At 38.9% G+C, this 17,121-nt stretch overlaps 2 protein-coding genes across 4 annotated transcripts; one reads left to right on the top strand and one right to left on the bottom strand.

Annotated features, from left to right (window-relative positions):
• Nucleotides 1-2,033: 2,033 nt before the first annotated feature.
• On the bottom strand, nt 2,034-9,008 carry dmap1 (DNA methyltransferase 1 associated protein 1). The gene is made up of 10 exons (XM_015043806.1): nt 8,545-9,008; nt 8,003-8,094; nt 7,229-7,424; nt 6,954-7,112; nt 6,690-6,857; nt 5,682-5,867; nt 5,340-5,411; nt 4,673-4,745; nt 3,533-3,885; nt 2,034-2,778 (listed from the first exon to the last, which is right to left on the bottom strand). The coding sequence occupies exons 1-10, from the start codon at nt 8,638-8,640 to the stop codon at nt 2,719-2,721; spliced, it is 1,455 nt and encodes a 484-aa protein (XP_014899292.1). The 5' UTR covers nt 8,641-9,008; the 3' UTR covers nt 2,034-2,718.
• Nucleotides 9,009-10,317: 1,309 nt separating this feature from the next.
• On the top strand, nt 10,318-17,100 carry hnrnpm (heterogeneous nuclear ribonucleoprotein M). Of its 3 annotated transcripts, XM_015043803.1 has the most exons (16): nt 10,320-10,546; nt 11,164-11,342; nt 12,840-12,892; nt 13,565-13,572; nt 13,668-13,761; nt 13,845-14,123; nt 14,373-14,526; nt 14,615-14,664; nt 14,756-14,813; nt 15,081-15,203; nt 15,279-15,326; nt 15,437-15,502; nt 15,602-15,703; nt 15,794-16,374; nt 16,454-16,505; nt 16,627-17,100. In XM_015043803.1, exons 1-16 carry the CDS (start codon nt 10,488-10,490, stop codon nt 16,788-16,790), a joined length of 2,070 nt encoding a protein of 689 aa, XP_014899289.1. In that variant the 5' UTR covers nt 10,320-10,487; the 3' UTR covers nt 16,791-17,100. The 3 variants fall into 3 exon arrangements, with proteins under 3 accessions (XP_014899290.1, XP_014899289.1, XP_014899291.1); XM_015043804.1 differs by lacking the exon at nt 15,602-15,703 and having other exon boundaries at nt 10,318-10,546; XM_015043805.1 differs by lacking the exons at nt 10,320-10,546; nt 12,840-12,892 and having other exon boundaries at nt 11,258-11,342.
• The last annotated feature ends 21 nt before the right edge of the window (nt 17,101-17,121 follow it).

The raw sequence follows: 17,121 nt of genomic DNA, 5'->3' as shown, positions 1-17,121 counted from the left end.
CACACCTCTTAGGCCGTGATTAAAGCCTCGGCCTGGCCTTGATAAAGAGATCCCATCCCGGCCACATTATGAGACACTCTCCTGTGGTGTTCTGCCTCATGCTTTTCACATCAGAGCCTGGATGGAGTTCATGGCAGAGCGAGCTAGATTGGGGCTTTGGGGGTCTTTATCATTCATACTTGGCTGACTATACTTCTCTACCTGCTGATTTTCTATTTACACTAGTATTTTTTTTTTTTTTTTTTTTTACAACCTTCTCATTTTATATCTCCATCTTATATCAGCCTTGTAACTTGGGATGGCTTTAGATACTAAGAGGTGAAGCATGGAAGCCCCAGTTTTAATAAATGGATGGGCAGCGATGAAGAAGATATCAGAGAAGCATGAAAGGAGAGAAGAGGAGGGGGGAGGGCATTAATCCAACAGCCGGCCTGTAGAGTGAGAGAATGAAAGACAGAGAAGAAGGGCTGAGAGAAGGGAGGAGGAGGAGGCGAAAGAAAGATAGCCTTTCGGCTGTGTTCTGTCAAGGGAGAAATTACACATTTACGGAGGTTTTTTCAGCCAACGACGAGTTCCATAGATCAAGCCACTGGATTTATGAGCCAATTTTCAACATGAAATATAGACACAGGGAATCCATTTTACCCATGTTTACTTGCCTCCTCTCACTCTTTTTCTCTCTCCGTCTTAATCAAATGGCCTTCAGAGTGAGGATGGGTATACTACTGTAACCTTAGCAGTGCTTACTGAAGCTGTGCATAAAAAAATAGGTTGATTAAAGTATTGATTAATGCACATTTCAAGAGGGCAGAATTTTGAATTTGAAGATAAAGCACAAATATTCTTTTTTCAGGGTTTTTTTGTTTTTTTTTACAGGATCACTGACAAAAAACAGAGATAAGAGGCTACTAGTATTATGACAAAACATCAGGTGCTGCAAAATATTGATATGACAGAGAAATAATATGTCTTCTCTTGTAAACAAAGTTAAATTTGTAAACAAATTAGCTGCAAAAATACAAGCAGACGTTTTCGCATTAGATTTTCTTAAAATGTTCCACATGTGCCGTGCACAGAGCCAAGTCTGTGAAACATCTGGAGAATCTCTAAAAGACATTGTTGAAAAAAAAAAAATGCAAATAAAAACTTCTAAATAGTAACATATTTTTCTTTTCTTTTTTTTTATCTAAAAGTCAGATGCCTTCCATAAAACAACACATTTTAATTTTTAATTTTAAAGGAAAATTAAAATGGGATTCAGAGTAATGAATTCATTTATTATATGGAGCGGTTTAGATCAAATCAGAATTATTTCTGCTTTAAAAATGTGCAGTTTCAAACCATTTTTTAAAAATTGATCCAGAAAAATTTTCTAAAACAGTTATACATATTTGTACTAAATTTAAAAGGGCCATGTTACAGCTTAAATTTTTTGCACCAGACAGTATCCGTGAATTTAAAGTTTCAAGTCTTGCCTAAGATTCTCGATTAGATTTAGGTCTAGATTTCTGATACAACAATAAGATTTGACCTAATCCGTTCCATTGCAGCTCTCCTTGTATGCTCAGAGTCACAGAGATTCCTGGCAGTACAGAAAATACGAAGTTTAGATACGGGAAGTTAAAATTTTTGTTATCTATGGCCACATAAGGCCCCTGGTCCTTGAATTTGACACATTTGTTCCAGAGGGTAACAATACTTTTTCAAGGCCTGATAAACTACTAATGCGTATCCCCAAATCAAAAAGCTTCCCTCTCCTGGCAAACATATTCAAAATTTGCATAGAAATTAATGCCTAAGTAGGCTAAACACCATAATTGACAAGCAATTAGCAATATTATGAGAAGGGGGAAACTTAATGAAGTTTCATTGGCTCTGCTTAATTATCATATTAATGGAGTCATTAGTCGTCACTTAACTTAGATGACAGGTAAGGTAAGAATGTCAGGATCCTACAATTTTCTGAACAATCTGTATTCAACACTTATTACCCTCCAAGTCCACACCATCTGAAAAGAAACAACTAGACACAGTTAGAAAAAAAACAAACAGATTTTTATTTTGTTTTTCGTAAGCAGAATCATTTTTGAAGTAATCATAAAAGAACATTAAGACAGTTCAAAATAACAAATGACAGAAGGAAGAGAACAAAACTCACTCCAAGTCTAGAGGGATCCAGCTCTGCAAGGCGACACTGCACATTTCCAGTAAACACCATTGCATTATTAGGGTACAAAAAAAAAAAAAAAAAAAGAAAAAAAAAAAAGAAAACCCTCCGATGACTCCAATGAGCATTGCGGTTCCAGGTCCACCCACTCCCTGCCTCTGGTCTTTCATTCCAATTCATTTCAATTACCCAGTCATTCCCACCTTCTTCACCCTGTCCCGATTAGTTCAGCCTTGCAATTTACAGTTGCTCTTGCCTCATCTATGGGCAACCGGTGGTGGAGGCAGGGAGACGAGCAGTAATGGAATGAAATGTCACTCAGTCATTGCCTTTGTCACGGCCAGACGGGGAGGGTTTGGAGAGGTCTCGTTAGTAGGTGAGGGGTTGTATTTATGTGTGTGTGGAGTCGGTGGTGTGTCTGCGTAAATGGACAGTAATATGGTGACCGCCCTGGTTGTGTCCGTCTTGTCCGGCCATAAGACTCCTGGGCACTCCACTGTCATCAGGATAAGTAACCCAGTCGTTTGTCCTCCAGACTGTATGAGCTCTCATCAGGGCTTCTTCGCCTTTTTTACTGAAGATGAGCTGGAAGCAGACTCTCGCCGCTTGCGCTGCAAAGGGATATGGAAGGACAATCGTGTTAGAGGATGTCAGACATCACACCTTCTTTGGTGAAGGATAAAACATGTTTAGCCCATTAATGCTACGTTCACACAGAAGGGCATATGTGAATCAGATCTTGCTTTTATGTGGCAGTCTGAGCGGCCCTAATTCTGATCTTTTCACTCCCCAAAAAAATCCACTTCCGTACATGGCACTAAAATTGGATACATAGTTGACAGTTTTCGAAGCATCTGCAGTCCGAACGGTCACGTTCCATTTTATTCGACTTTTACATCATAGATGTGAGGTGTGCATCATAATTCTGTTCCAGAAGAAGCCAGATGTGGCAAATGCAGACGTAAGCCATGGCTGAAAATTATACTTATGAACTGATAGCTGAACGGACTGAGGGCGGGTGTGTAGATAGATAGTTCTCATCTGGGACCTTGGATGCTTACTCCAGGTACTCCTTGTTGGACAAAAATGGCACATGTATATTTGATGGTAAGATAATTTTATTCGGCAGGTCACCGACTATAAAATCACCAGTATTCAAAGTTTTGTATGTATATACACATAAACAAGACCATTAAACTCATTGTGTAGCAGCATTTCATTATTTGTTACCTTTATGCTCAGAGTTATTAAATGTTGTAAAGTTATAATCTTAGCATTTATAAAACAACTTAAGAAGACTATGCTAGATTTCTTCACACAGGTGTTTGCAATGGTTCAAAAACGCTTGGCTCAGTCTTGGCTTACCGAGTTGGGGGTAAGTGGCGCTCCTACAACGTCGATGATCTGCTCCTTTGGTTCCACCTTGATATCATCTACGTTGGGCCACGACTGAGCTTCTACCCCCGGAGTGGAGGATGCAGTACTGTTTAGAGCACTGAGATCTCCACCCTGTGGGACTCCAGCAATCCCTCCCCCCGTGAGGCCTCCACACCCAGCCCCACTGCCAGCTTTAAGCAGGGCCTCATAGCGATGACGGAGCATCTGTTGCTCGTATTCGCAGTTGCTGTGGGCCTGCTTCAGTTCATACAGGAGCACAAGGTCGCTGCGGAGTTCGTTGAACATCTGCACAATCTCCTCTGTGGGCATCGGGTTGAGATCTAGATCCAAAAGAAGGAGGCACAGAAGAGGTGAATGAAAAGTCAGCCTGAGAAGCTTTGATTAGCTGTAAGGATGTCGTGCACTAATGCATCTGTCTAGCAAATGATCTGATAAATCTTAGGCAGGTACTCAAGTTTTATTCATCAGTTTAGTAAAATACTTTTATTAATTTGTTAAAATTATTACCTGTACACTTTAACATTTTGATTGAAAACAGAGGTTTGTGATAACAGAAGTCAGTTGGTGAGTAAGGTGAAACAACACACCTTCAGTTAAAATTAAAAATGTAAAACAGTAAGGTCTGCGATGGCATGTGGGAAAGACAAAAAACAGAACCTAAACTTCTAATAAATGTGTAATTATTTGTTTTTAATAGTTCAGGTGATTTATATATTTTTTTATATTTTCAAAGGATTTTATTCCAGATGATCAGTTGGAAGTATAGCCATTTATAAGCAGGTGCTTCAACCTTCAACCTTTTTTAGACTACAAAATTCATTCATGTTGGCTTTTGAAGACTGTATCTTCACTGTTGTTTGATCTTATTTATATTTTGTTGTCTTTCTGTTTTATTTTCAGTCTAAAATAAATACATCGTACATAAAAAGAAAAACGCACAACACTAAAGACAAACTTCACACATTTCTGGACTGCATGGGGAACCCTGCTAATCTACTGAAGTTGTCGCTTTTCCTGCTCTACTCAAACTCACATTTACTGCAGAGGACTGCTGAACATGTGAAACTATAAAATGTTAGCTGATTGCTAATATTTATTCATACTCACCCACTCCTTGCTCCGCCAGGATCTGCTCAATGGCCTTGATCTTCTTCTGGCCAACAGAGCTTGGCAGTTTCATCTGAATAACAGAGAGAGACGGAGAAACGCACCAGCGCAGGGCTGTGATTTAAGGTACTGGCAATATTAGGATAAACGGCTCCACCTCAGGGCTTTTAATTTGTATGAAATGCACTTCAGCGGGTCAGATCAAAATGTCTTTATCCAGTGAACTGCATCTGACTGATTAGCTAGAGGGGCTCTCCACTTCCTCAGCTGTGCTAATGCATTTTCCATTGAGATCAGAAGCTCCTCATCAGTCTTCGTGATAAATAAGGATCCTCTTGCTGCTTTTACAGATATTAGCTGTTCAGCAACAGATTTAATCAAAGTGATAATAAAAGATAAGTTTGAAACTCCTGTTGCCTTCATACATCAAATTTAGCACCAACCCACCATGCTTCTGGTTGCAAAACTAAGTAAAAAAAAAAAATAAATAAAAACTTTATTGCTTTTTCTAAAAAGTTTTTCATGGCTTTAAAAAGAAAGCTGTGTGATCATTTATTCCTGACTAGAGCAATTTCAAGTCTGATTTTCATTTCATCAGAAGTTTTGTGACTCCCGACTGGAATTTAAGAACCAGGTTATTTATGCAGGAGGAAGAAGCAACACTCACCCTCTGGCTGCGCAGAGTGACACCGGCGGACTTGAAGTCAGGGAACTTGATGCCAGCTGTCTCTGGAACAGCCTGGAGAAGAAAAAAAAGTTACAAGACACAGGATTTGATTTTATTTTCAACTTTTGGATTGCTGTCAAACAAAATCAAATAAATATGTCGGGGCAAAGCGGAGTAATTTGTTACTTTGATGACATGAAAATGACACTTTAAGGTTATTTGAGTGACAACTGCTGAAACAAACATCATAAAATAAAACTGATTTATGTATTTTTTTTTTTTACATATTAATTATTCAATTAATGTTTTCTTATTCAACTTTTGTGCAGTTCCTCTGCTTACTGGTTTTTCTGTGTCTCTTTTTTGAGGGAGCTTCTTCTTAGAGACTCTCTTTTCAGCTCTCCTCAGCTCTGTAGTCGTGTCAGCTGCTTTGATGAGTTTCTGCAGATCCTGCGCCTTCTTCTCACGCTCCTTCTTCCTATTCTCGATCTTCCGTAGCTCCTGAATAAGATACTCTTCTTCTGCCACCTAGAGGACAAACGAGAGAGGTGCATTTTTCCTATTAAAGGGGCACAAAAGGCACATAATCGGTTTTCATAAACACTTCAAGTGTGTTTTAATCAATTTCAAAGTATTTGACAAGTTACTGCTTTTACCTGAATTCAATTTACAAGTGAATTAATAAGCTTGTTTATTTTATAGATTCATTAAACAGAGTGATATGGTTTGAGTTTTTATTTTTGTTCATTTGGATGCTTGTGGCTTGAAAACTGCATCTTATTACACTGAACTTATAATAACAAATAAATACAGAAATGTCATGCTGAGGCCCAAACTATAGTTGTCCAGCAGATTGTCCACAAAGAGTCACAGGAGGTTATTTCTACCATTGTTAAACAAGCTGGTTTTTCAGAGTGTTGTGTAAAAGTATTTTAATTTAAAGTTAAGTGGAAGAAAGATTTGTAACAGAAAAAGGGGCGTAGAGGACAAAAATAACCTCAGTTAGTGTATACGATGGACTGTATGACACACAGTCCCACAATGTAGTTTTTCTTATGGAAAAATATCCAACCTCATTCAAAAGGTGCTGGAGCCAAATAATGACTGCATATGCTACATATTGCATGGAGACTGTTTGCAGTAGCAACATTTCTATTTTTAAAATCCTTATTTTTAATTCAATACTCTGATTTTCTAAGAAACTGGATTTTGGGTTTTATAACTTTTCATTTATTGAAATTAACTTGTCACATTGCTGCACTTTATTGAGATTTAACTAAAAAAAATTTGAGTTTATATTTAACACATTTCATCAGATTTTAGGAATGTTGAAGGTAAAATATCACTAACTTGCTCGGGTGTGCGATTAAAGAGCTTCTCCAGTTGCTCCTTGCGGCGCCTTTCATGGCCAGCATCAAAGATGTAGATCTTGGGTTCGGTCCCAGAGGCTGCACGGACCTTGGTCAGCTTACCACAAATGTTATAATATCGTTCTTTCAGGTCCTCTATGGAGCGTTTCTAAAGATACACAAATTCAGAAAAATCATTCCAAATGCAAATGTCTCAGAGTTGGGATTTTTCTCATAAACAGTAAAGAGTAAAAGGGAACTTTACTCTGTACTGTTGGTAGTCATAGCGGTCGTGGATAACTACGAAGCGCAGGTCGAAGCGCTTGCACAGGTCAAAGAGGTGGTCTGTCTCTCCTTTAGTCCAGCCATCGTCATGGAGATGCATTTGATATTCTTGCTCTGAATACACTGGCACTTGGACTGTCTGGACATGCAAATAAGAAAACAGAAACATCATAAAAATAAAAAGAACTGGGAGAATACTTTAAAATAATCTTTGTGTTTATCTTAAACATCTGCAAAGGGACAGGTGAAGCTTACCTTGTTAAAGCGAGCAAAAGGGTAGTCTTTTCCCTCCTCAGCCATCCGTCTCCAGTGGTGGAAAATGGCCCCATCTTTGCGAGCTGGATTGGTGAAAGGCATCCATTTCCAGGGACGAACTTTTTTACATCCAAGCTTGGCCTTGACAGTCCGATAACCTTGAGTGGTATCACTAGGCAGCAGAGGCGGTGCGTCTCTATAGGTAAATAAAAGACAAAAAACAATGGGGGTTTTTTTCCTTGTCCTTTTTTCCTGCTTTTTTGGCAATAGTGGCTTTTATTCATTAGTAGCTAAGCAGGAAACAGGTCTGAGAGAGAAGGGGATGATATGCAGTGAATGCCCCTGGACCATTTACTTCGTGTCAAACCTAGGAATTAAACCAAGGACAGCTGCCTCAGTAAATGCTGCCAAAGCAAACAAGAGAGGGCTTAGAGCAGATCCTTGATGCTTTCCCACCTCCCCAGCTTAAAAGCATCAAGAATTATTGCTGGGGATAAAACGACAAGTGTAAAATATATTGAAACTCCCCAGTCAAAATCAAATTGATGATTTATTTTCCTAATGAATACAAACAAACTTGTTTTAAGTGAGAAACTACATAATAAACTTTACAGTCATCTTGAAACCAACTTTCCTGAAAAAAGCTTCCAAGAGTTCCAAAAATACATATATATTTAATATTCTGTTTCTACAACAGCAAAACATTTTTCAGAAATGTAAAGTCAATTAAAGAAACAACAAAACATAAATGTATGGTTTGCAAGAAATGCATACTTCTTATCTGAGTAGAGTAGAGCATAAACCTCTCTGTGCATTCCCTCTGGTCTCTTGAAAGTCAGCGTCTCTGTTGCTTTCTTGGATTTTTTCTGCAGTGAGTAACAAGGGAAAAAAAACATCTGAATTATAATGGTGTTACATACACAATAACCCCAGTGCATGATCATACCAAACCTTACAATCATGTTAAGTCTGTGGTTATCCCATATGCTTATACACATTTTGCTATCACACTTTTTTCTTCCACTCAACTTTTTTATTGATATACTTTCAGTCAGCTCTCTTTCAGTGACGTTCTAGTATCTTACTCTCTTTGTGGAGAGTGTCAACAACTGTCTGCTTCATGACTATAGCATAAAATGTCTGTTTTAAAAATAGTTTGTATTGGTCAGGATAGTCTAACTTTCAGTGACGTTCGGTTTTCAAAACTGAAGGCCCTAAACATCGAACTTAACAGAAATAAATCATATTTTGTTATTCTAATTTACTAAGACATATCTGCGCTCGAACAAATCAATAGCTGTTAAACTTTCTCTCACCTTATCCGAGTTGATGAGATCTTTCTTACTGATAGGACCATCGTTGTCCGTTCCGCCAAGCTCCAGAATATCCCGAACATCAGCACCGGTAGCCATAGTTATATGATGTTTCTTTTGCTGTTTATAAACGCTTTTTTCAGTCTGTCAAACAGAATTACCGCTCACTAACCTACAGGCGCTCATTCATTCTCTCAACGGTACAGTACAACAGATGCCATCAAAGCTAAAGGCTAACGCGTTTATTTCTCAAGCTTTTGTCTCAAATTACTCCAAATACCTGAATATGCTTGTATATCTTTTAGTATTGTAGCTACTTCGGCTAAGAAAATACGCGTAAACTATTTATTAAAAAAAACAAACAAACAAAATGTTTTGTTGTTAAAGGCAGAGCGGTAGCTAGCTAAACACCGACGCCGATCATTCCATTCTGACTACACCGAGAGGAATTGACCGTCGCCACCTTGTGGTGTGGAGGAGCAATAATTTAGCAGTTTTTTGGGGTCACTTTTTCCGCTTTCTGAACTCAGTTACTCTCTTTTTTTATTAAAGTGAATCCGTTTTGGAATATATTATACATTTTCTTAATCCATATGTAGATTATACTAGGATAATATACAGATGAACTGCATGATTTCTCACCTAATGACTGCTCATCATAGGCAGTCATTTGCCTGATCAGGAAATCTGCTGATGAAGACAGTTGTTCTGACATACCATCTCATGTCTTAGAGACCCTGTTTTTAAACTTTAGTGTCCGTGTTGTGCCATTGTGTTGCTAAATTTTAGCAAAGCCTGACAAAATCCATGATTGAAAATGTTTTCCTAAAACCCCATTAAATCCTGTTATCGCACAAGTGCTGAAAAAAAATGAATGTCACAATTTGTTTGAGCCCTGATGATTTTTAAAATAATTTCACATGGCAGGTACAATCCATGCTGAGTTTCTAAAACAGTCATTCAGTTTATGTCGACTGGCAAAACATATCTGTATATAGAAACCCAGCCCAGTGCTTGCCTTTTCAATCCTTCAGCCTGTGAGCATGTGAACATGCATGCACTGAAAAGAAATAGGAAACAGTCCACAGTAAAACTGGACTAAGGAGACAAGGTTGAATTTGTGTAAATATGCTATCAATCTGGGGATGCTGTGCTTTTTAAAAGGAAAAATCTATCATTTTTGTTACGTATTGATTGCTGTAATTTATTTGCATATACTGCAAAAATTGTATTATCCTGGTGAGATGAATATTGTTCATGTTATGTTGCTGTCCCTAATTTATCATACAGGTAAATCCTTTTCTCATAAATGCATACATGGTTTCTGATATATATATATATATATATATATATATATATATATATATATATATATATATATATATATATATATATATATATATATATATATATATATATATAAAACAAACTTAAAAAGATACATACTAAGTTCTGTTACCAACAAAAAAGATTAAAAAGATTATCTTAAAACTGATTTAACTGCAAAACTGTAACTTTCTTATATTTTGCGCTATTTTATGTTTTTTTTAGAAGTTTTATAGTTTTATTTGCATGCAAAGCGCGACTGAAAATTACATTTCCAAAAAAAAGCATTTAATTTAAAAACAAAACAAAACATCTCATTACTGCCATAATCAAATAATGACACAACAAATAATGCAACAAATATATATTTGAAAGGTTTAGGTCAAAATTTGGCGGTGCTCTTATTTTGAAATCCCGTTTGACAGTAGCAGCCTAGCAGCTCCCAACTCACCGGAAGCAGTTGCGAAAGATTTAAAACTCGCCCCCCAGTTTCTGCTCCGCCATTTTCGTAATTGCTAAGAGGGCACTCTGCTATTACACTAAGTCGATCTGGTAATACCAGCCTTTCTGATTTGCATTAGTAATTTTAGGTTTCTTAATACCTACATCAGCTCAACAAAATGTCGAGCGAGCAGGGAGAAAACAACATCGAGGCGACTATCGAGTTGCCGCAGCAGGAGTGAGTCCATTCATTGTCGTTTTCTTTGTTGTAGCTAGCTAGTTAGGCCTAGCGGTTCTGTACAAGCTAATATACTATAATATAATTTATGTTCAGTTAAAGAAGATTCCAAAATATTTTTCAAAAATTTGTATGGCATATAGTTCTTAATTCGACGAGGTGCATGCATTTTATCTTTGCTATGATTTAAATCACCAAATGAGGCTTGACTTGGGATCCGTCTATTTGCTGGCGCCAACTAAGTCGAGTGCTTAAATCAGACTGTTGTTGGTTTAGATACTTGATCATGTAGATCATAAGTTCGCGTTTTTTGGGGAAAGAAGATAAATAGTATTTTTCTGTGTCGCGCCAGATCTGTTTTATTTGTCCTATTACCATTTTAGACCGATATTTAGGGCACTTGCCATGTGGTCAAAGGGTAGTCCTGCCAACTTGGAGCCATAAGTAACTTTTTTTGAGGTTAAAGAATGTATTCTTTTAGTAGTATTTGTTTTCTCTCTGAAATGCATTATATGATTAAAAGTAGTTGTTGAATTTGCATCACTACTTTTTTTCCTTTTCAGAAATATTGCTTGAAATTGGCTTTGAAATTTAACTGTTTAACTTTTGTGCTTCAGAGGAATTAATGGGAAACCCAAGAATGATTCCGGTTCAAGCAGGAAGGAGAGACCCCCTAAGAGAGGTGGAGGTGGTCGCTATGATCCATATGGCAACGTGAAAAGATACAGAGTGTTTGTCAGTAACATCCCCTACGATGTGAAATGGCAAGCCCTCAAAGACCTGATGAAAGAAAAAGGTAAGACTTTTTGGTAAGAGACATTTGAGTGTGTGTTGTTGTTTTTTTTAGGCATCTGCATCCAGGGTTCTTTTGTTTGACCATATCACTTCTGAAGGCCTTGTCGGAGTGGTTCTTCAGATTGTTGGGAGTTTTTTTGGAGCATCACCACAAACTAAGGAGTTGCTGCCATTTTGTACAAGTGCTGTGTACCTGGATTGAACGTGGAGTCGCCGTCGAGGTCATTGTAACCGCTGAGGTGTTTGTGAAATGGAGGTTGTTATCAAAGCAAGTTGACTAATGTGAAAATCCCTTGGCTTGGGATCTTGAATGGCATAATGAGGTTTACTCTAACAAGTGTTAGAAAAATATGGAACCAGCCTCATATTGTCTTATCAGTTGGAGTATCTAACCATCTGTATATGTTGAAATTATGTAAAATTTGTTGGAAACATGTCCAATTATAAATAGTTTTGTGCAGAAATTTTGATTTCTGCAAAGATTACATTATCTTCTATTTGCATGAAGAGTTGAATAGTTATGGGGTATTGGAATTGATCACATGTCATTAGCCATGCAATGAACTGCTAAGTTAAAGAATGTGTTTATAAACGGAACAGTCTTTTTTGGAGAAGGACGGCCAAGTGTTCGTTTCTGTCAACTGTTGAGTTAAATTGCATTTTCTTTTTTAGGTGTGACCTTGACAAGCAAACGTTTTCTCAGCAGATCTCCATGTTGTGCCACACAGAGGTCTTTGCTGGGGATTTCTGTGGGGTACAGGTCTACAAAACAAAGCAGCTTCTTTTTGTACTGTCCTTGTTTTGAAAGCTTAGGTCACTGACGTCCATTTGGTGAACCGACATGTGACCTGGAACATTGACAGTGGTCGCCATTGAATTGAAAATCGATATTTTTAAAATCTAATTCCTTTTTTTTTTTTTTACTTTTTGCAACTTGGCACTACTGGAACAGGTTTGTAGTAAAAGCAGCATCCTTTGCTCAAGAATTTGTTGTCTTTAAGAACAAGGGTATTTTTGTAGTTGCAGATCTGATGGGAAGGTTTCATTGCATTAGGGTGAGGGACAAAATGGCAACATTTGACAAAGTATCACTAGGTGTGTCCTGAAATAGGCAGAGGTTTTGTATGGGATTTTTCTAACTTGAAATTGTATGGTCAGAAAAACGACATGGAGAAGGTGGTCTTCACTGTTTTAGCCAAATCTGAAGGCTATTTATTGGTCATTTCAACAGTTGGTTTCTTCAATCTACTGCTTTTGTTGTTTCTGGAGAATTCTTACAAGGACAGACAAGAAGTTTTATTACACATTTGTTTTTTAAAGATCCAAGCTTGGTTTTTGTAGACCTGTACCATTTTGTGCTGCTGAGGTGCTGGGGGACAGCTCAAGACTCTAGCAGTCAGAGCTCATCGGCCTTCCTCCTTGTTTCTGCTCTAAACCCCCATTGTTCTCTCGGCTTCTCTCCCCTTGGTGTGTGTCGTCTCTGGAATCTGATTTGTAGTGGGTGAGGTAACGTACGTGGAACACTTAATGGACGCAGAAGGCAAATCGAGGGTAAGTGCAAATACATACAATCAAAATACATGATTAAACCTAGACAAACACGTGTTTGTCAGCCTTGGTTTCATTAGTTATATTGCTGGGAATTGTTCAGAAATAGAAACCTGGTGGAGTTCTTGAGATGGTAACGTGCTGGAGGTGTGTTTTTGGTGGTGTCGTCTGTGCCACTGATTTGAGGCCATCCTGAACTGTTGATGGTTTTTAAACAGGACATCAGCATTACTTGCTTCCAATCCTGTGGATTGAATAAGCTGATAATTTCCCTTTTGGTTGCTGGATTTGTTCCTTACGACTTAAGGGGTTTACTCGGCAAGATGTTGTTACAAAAGCTGTTTGATGTTTTTGTTAAAAATAATTGGAAAAGACATCTTTTTAAAATATCTTAATGGAGTGGAAACCTATCGTATTGTGGAGTTTCTTCCCTTTGGATGGTTTGAGATGAGAAACAGATTTTTCACTATTCCTGCTTGGCCACTGACTGGTTTGGGAATATTTGTCAATCTGATTTACATAGGCTTTGTGAAGACTTTTGTGTGTTTCACTCTTGCTTGTGCATGTCATTTCCATTTTCAACATGTCAATTAAATAACCAGTTAAATATTATCATTTCTAATTATTTTTTTTTTTTGCATTTGTATTGCCTGTTCTGATGACTTCAATCAAAAGGGTTGCGCGTAAGTAGACATTTCTTTCATATTTACCTTCTGTGTATATCTGGTGGTACAGGAAAGTAGGACCCTGCATTTTTGATTTCGGATGTTTGTTTTAGTGTTGTTGAGTTCAGAACAGAAGAACTTATGAAGAAAGCAGTGGAAAGTGTCAACAAGCACAACCTCAACGGCCGGCCTCTTAAAGTGAAGGAGGTAAACTGCGGGGAGAGGGACACATTTTGGATGCGTCTCAAGTTCAAAAAGCTTGAGTGATGTTTATGGTTTTTCTCTATTAGGATCCTGATGGTGTTATTGCTCAGAGAGAGATTGGCAAGTCCCAACAAGCTGGAGGTCACCCAGGAGGCATGGGAGGAATGGGGGGTATGGATCGCATGGGGGGCATGGATCGCATGGGCGGGATGGATCGTATGGGGGGCATGGATCGTATGGGGCCCGGACCAGGAGGCCCCCTGGTCAGCATTCCTCCCAGCCTTTTGAACAACCCCAACATCCCAAATGAGATCATTCATGGTCTTCAGACTGGCAGGATTGGAAGCACCATCTTTGTGGCCAATGTGAGTTTTCAAGAGTTTTAGACATGCTGTTGCATTTACATTTAAAGTGAAATCTGAGTATTAAGAAATAAGAACATAACCTAAATATCATAAGTAAGCCTAAACTTTACAATACAAATTCGAAGGATTCTTTAATTTTAATTATTATTTTTGATTTACTGCTACAACTTCACCAGAATAAAAAGCTGGTGAATGAGACTGAAAGAACTGGGTTACAGTTTGTTTTATAACTTATCTCAATTGTTGCAGCTGGATTACAAAGTGGGATGGAAGAAGCTGAAAGAGGTGTTCAGCATGGCAGGTGTCGTGCTGAGGACAGACATTTTGGAGGACAGGGATGGGAAAAGCAGAGGCATGGGCACAGTGACGTTTGAAATGCCCATTGAAGCAGTCCAAGCTGTCTGTATCCTTTATCGTATTAAATACCTCATTTTTATTTTTACAACTTGGTCTCTTGCCATTTTGTGTGTATTTCCTTAATTATCCCTAAGCTATGTTCAATGGGCAGCTCTTATTTAACAGGACCATGCATGTCAAGCTGGTATGTCACAAAGCCTTGATTGTTAAATCAGTTTTGTTGCAAAGGTGGACATCATTTTAAATGTTCTTTTTACGTCCCTTTTTTTTCCCAGGATGAGAAATCCCTCCCTAAAGATTTTGGACAACCAGATAGAGGATCCTCTCTTCCCCGTAAGTCTACTTTACCTATATTTTTAGGTTTGATTTCATTATACCAGCTAATTCTGAAAATATTGTGGATTAAGTCTTCCCAAAGTAATAGCAAAAAACTGTAATATATGTTGAACATTTCAGTTCTGGGAAAATTATGTGCTGTCCCCAGTTCGGTTCATACATGGTACAATTGGGAGTTAAAGTTTGTATCTTGTGTAGTCCTTGCAAAAATACACTTTTGCGCATATAGGAATTTAAAGCTTTGCAATTTTTCCCTGAAACCAGGTGGACTGAGTGGTATTGGTTTGGGGCTGGGACCCGGAGGTCAGCCCATCGATGCTACCATGCTTAACAGAGGAAGTGGAGGTGGTGGTGGTGGCGGCGGCATGGGGAACATGGGCCCTGGAGGTAACAACACTTTCTTTTGACATTTTAAGTAAGTCTAGTGAACTGTATTCTTACAAACACTTTTCTCCCCTTCAGGAATGGATGCTATGGGATTTGGCAATGTGGGCGGTCGCATGGGAGGAGGTAAGCTTTTAAATTTGCATCAATAAATTTGACCCTCAGGAGATTAAATACTCCACACTTGAACATGATCAGCAAATTCAGCATTAAGACCATTTCATCAATGTTTTCAGGAATGGACAACTTTGGCGGAATGAACGTGGATCGTTTTGGTTCTTCAGGCATGGGAAGAATGAACGGTAAGTTTGGGTTGAGACTCATTAAACACTCCAAGGCAGGCGTGCTACTCCTCGCGTCTTGCCGGATGTTTCTAATGGTTTCATCTCTTGCATTGTCAGAGATGGACCGTGGGATTGGTGGTGCTTTTGACAGGGAATTTGGGCGAAATGAAATGGGAATGTCTCGCAATAATTTTGGAGACTCCTTTGAAAGAGGAATGGGTTAGTACTTACTGGATTGTTCCAAAGCTCCTGTAGTGCTTTCTTGTGCTCAGACGATTAAACGTTGCTGTTCTGTGTTAATTTCTGCAGGAAATTCCCTGGGCATGGACCGCATGAACTCCGGGATGGACCGCCTAGGAGGCAGCTTGGATCGCATGGGAGGAATGGGCATGGACAGAATGGATCGTGTGTCTGACCTGGACAGGATGGGATCTGGTTTTGACCGTATGGGCTCTGGGATGGACCGCCTGGGGCCAACTATGGACCGGCTCGGACCAGGCCTGGACCGCATGTCATCAAGCATGGACCGCCTCGGCCCTGGAGGATTTGACCGACTCGGCCCGTCTAGTCTGGATCGCATGGGAGGCAGCATGGACTTTGGCTCCTCCATGGGTATGGATCGCATGGGCAACACCGGGCTCGATAGAATGGGAACCAGCTTCGATCGCATGGGGTCTGCTGGAGGCCTCGACCGTTTCTCCTCCGGAGGTCTTGACCGCATGAGTTCTGGGATGGACCGAATGGGATCTGGAGGCGTCGGTGGTCAGTTTGAACGCTCTGGAGATATGGACCGAGGATTTGGTGGGAATACCTTCGGAGGAGCCGGAGCTGGAGGGCCTGGAAGTGGTGGAGGCAACATGAGGAAGGGATGTCAGATCTTTGTCAGAAATGTAAGTTTCCAGATGTGACTTAATTTAGAGGGTGTTTAAGTGTCTGAGTTTTAAACTTGTAATGGATTGTGTTTTTCAGCTGCCATTTGATTTCACCTGGAAGATGCTGAAGGACACCTTTAATACATGTGGTAAGATTATACCTTTTCTTTTTCAGGAAATGTAAAAACTAGCAGGGTTTCAGATATCCTTTCCTGTCCCTGTTGTATTTGACTTTTTTTTTTTTAACCATATTCTACATTGTCACTGCAGGTATGGTCCAGTATGCTGATATCAAGATGGAGAATGGGAAATCCAAGGGCTGTGGCGTGGTCCGTTTTGACAACCCTGAAACTGCTGAGCGTGCCTGCAGAAACATGAACGGCTTCCGTCTGAACGGGAGAGAGATCGACGTTAGGATTGATAGAAACGCATAATTCATGTATCTGTGTTGTCAGATGATTTTGTCAGTAATGTCTAAAACATTGTTGCTCATCAGATTTGTCCTTCAGTATACTTGGTTTAGTAAATGTTGGTAAAAGCTTTTTTTTTTTTTTTTTTTTTTTAGTTGATACTTTTAGTTAGCAAATTGTAACAGTGGATGTTTTTAGTCTTGGGTTATTCCGGTGTTCTACTTTTTAGAGACCAAACTTTTAATTTTTTTCTTTTTTGTTCTGCTATGCATCACCTGTCATTGCCTTTGTTCTGTAAGGTGTTTTGCTAAATAAAACAAGTTGTATGAAAATGTCTTGCCTTTGTTTTGTTTAA

Source organism: Poecilia latipinna, unplaced genomic scaffold (assembly GCF_001443285.1).
Source record: "Poecilia latipinna isolate Pla-1442-1.1 unplaced genomic scaffold, P_latipinna-1.0 Scaffold649, whole genome shotgun sequence".
Taxonomy (NCBI): domain Eukaryota; kingdom Metazoa; phylum Chordata; class Actinopteri; order Cyprinodontiformes; family Poeciliidae; genus Poecilia; species Poecilia latipinna.
This window is presented reverse-complemented; position numbering and strand designations above follow the sequence as displayed.